General features: G+C 40.5%; 1 protein-coding gene across 1 annotated transcript; it reads right to left on the bottom strand.

The window, feature by feature from the left end:
• On the bottom strand, window positions 542-1843 carry LOC18589229 (probable xyloglucan endotransglucosylase/hydrolase protein 23). Its single transcript, XM_007014111.2, has 3 exons — window positions 1457-1843; window positions 1173-1366; window positions 542-1060 (listed from the first exon to the last, which is right to left on the bottom strand). Exons 1-3 carry the CDS (start codon window positions 1736-1738, stop codon window positions 652-654), a joined length of 885 nt encoding a protein of 294 aa, XP_007014173.1. The 5' UTR covers window positions 1739-1843; the 3' UTR covers window positions 542-651.

A 1843-nucleotide genomic window follows, 5' to 3' on the forward strand; every position in this document is an offset into this window, starting at 1 on the left:
ATAAGCCAGAACCTAATTAAGTTTCTGGTACAAGCTTCGAGGCTTGTACGCATTTGACCTTACGGATTTCCCCTAGAAAGTCCAAAATTTATAAAAATGCCCTTGGTCTGTGACTTATTTACAATCTGTTTATGATCTTGGAATTATCTCGGTCTGAATAGCTTGTTGATTGCAAGAACCATTAGATGATGTGCATGCACTCGAAAAGAACGATATAATAGTAGTCGTACAAATTAATTTTGAAGCCGACGGGACAAGATGCTACGTGAAAGCACTATTGAATGCAGAGTAATACAACTCTGGCGCATGCTCATCTCGCTCATTCATAGCACTTTATTACCATCATTTTTTCCCTCCCACTCTCTCCAGCTTCTTATTTTTGTTTTTTGTGTGTATAAGATCAATCTCATTCTCTTGAGTGTAAAGATAATAAAATTAAAAGCAAATTCGTAAACAGAAAATCCATCGCTTTTATACCATCATGTTCTTCTTATATTATATATATATATATATATTACATGACAAAGTTTGAAAAAAAAAATAAAAGAATCGATGTAGGCTGAAATTACAAACACAAGACCATAGTAATTACAACGGGCGAGGCAAAATTATCTACTTTCACATACACTAGTACTTAAGACATATGCAATCTTAGGACATTTTGCATTCCAGAGGAAGACCTTGAGGAAATCGCTTTGTATCAGTGCAGTAATTGTAGATCATGTAGTTCTTCTGCACCCACTTCAGCCTTTGTTGGCCTGTTATATCTAACTCTTGGGAAAGCCATGCATTGCTTTTGGAGCCGGAAGACGAAGAACTAGATGATGAGGAGCATGATGATGCTCCGTTAGTCCAAACACAAGCCTTGGCATTGAAATTCCTGTAGGATGCGGTGAAAGGAGCCTGAGACCAGTCTGTCTTCACAAGACCACCCCTGGTAGCCCAGTCATCAGCATTCCAAAGACTGGAGTATATCCTCATGGGCTGCTTCTTTGGAAATGGAACACCATTGGATTCCAGGTTCTTGAACTCTCTGATTGGAGTACCATCGACCGAGAAACTGATACATATGCGTAAAAACATGAAGTCAGTTCAAATTTCGAAGGCTAAAAAAGTTCATGGGACCAAAATATACTACAAATTTCAGAACTGTAAAAGATGGTTATTCTTACATGATACGCTGGGGATTCCAGAGGATGGAGTAGGTGTGAAAATCTGCAGTTGGGTCGAACCAGAGATAAAATTGCTGCTCCCTATTGCCCTTGCCTTGGCTATACACGTTTGTGTGAAGGATGTAAGGATCACCACTCAGGTTCCCCAAGAACTCAAAGTCTATTTCATCCCACGTTGAGCCCTTTGAAGATAGCTGCAAAATTACAAATAAAAAATTTCACGTGTTAGTTCCAAGGGCTTGCCATTTGAGTAAGAAGGCAAGTTTTAATGTACGGAGGCTTACATAGTAGGCGGTTACGGTGCCAGCAGAGTTGCCGGGGACAAGCTTGAGCTGCATATCAATCTTCCCAAACAAATACTCGTTCTTGGACTGAAAGCCAGAGCCAGAGGCCTTGTCAAGGGCCAGGGTAAGAAGCTGACCGTTGTTGAGAATCTTGGCACGGCCATCTCCCCAAGTGAGATCAAAATCCTGGTAAAAATTACCAGCAGAGGCAGCCATAAAAAAGCAAGCTAGGAAAAATGATTTCACTGGTAGTGGAACACTTGAAGCAAAAAAGGAAGCCATTTAGGAGTATGCTTTGGAAATAGGGGACAGGAAAGAGTTTAGAAGTTGTTGTAAACCTGTGTTTGAATTGTTAAGTGATGAGATTGGTGACGCTGGAAGGGCCAT

This window comes from Theobroma cacao, chromosome 9, assembly GCF_000208745.1.
Source record: "Theobroma cacao cultivar B97-61/B2 chromosome 9, Criollo_cocoa_genome_V2, whole genome shotgun sequence".
In the NCBI taxonomy this organism is placed as follows: Eukaryota; Viridiplantae; Streptophyta; class Magnoliopsida; order Malvales; family Malvaceae; genus Theobroma; species Theobroma cacao.

What these genes read in the sequence shown, in the direction of transcription:
- LOC18589229 (XM_007014111.2), bottom strand. Translation starts at nt 1,738, where the DNA reads ATGGCTTCCTTTTTTGCTTCAAGTGTTCCACTACCAGTGAAATCATTT. An exon ending in GCACCGTAACCGCCTACTAT is followed by an intron (nt 1,367 to 1,456) that starts GTAAGCCTCCGT and finishes GTAATTTTGCAG; the next exon opens with CTATCTTCAAAGGGCTCAAC. An exon ending in TGGAATCCCCAGCGTATCAT is followed by an intron (nt 1,061 to 1,172) that starts GTAAGAATAACC and finishes CATATGTATCAG; the next exon opens with TTTCTCGGTCGATGGTACTC.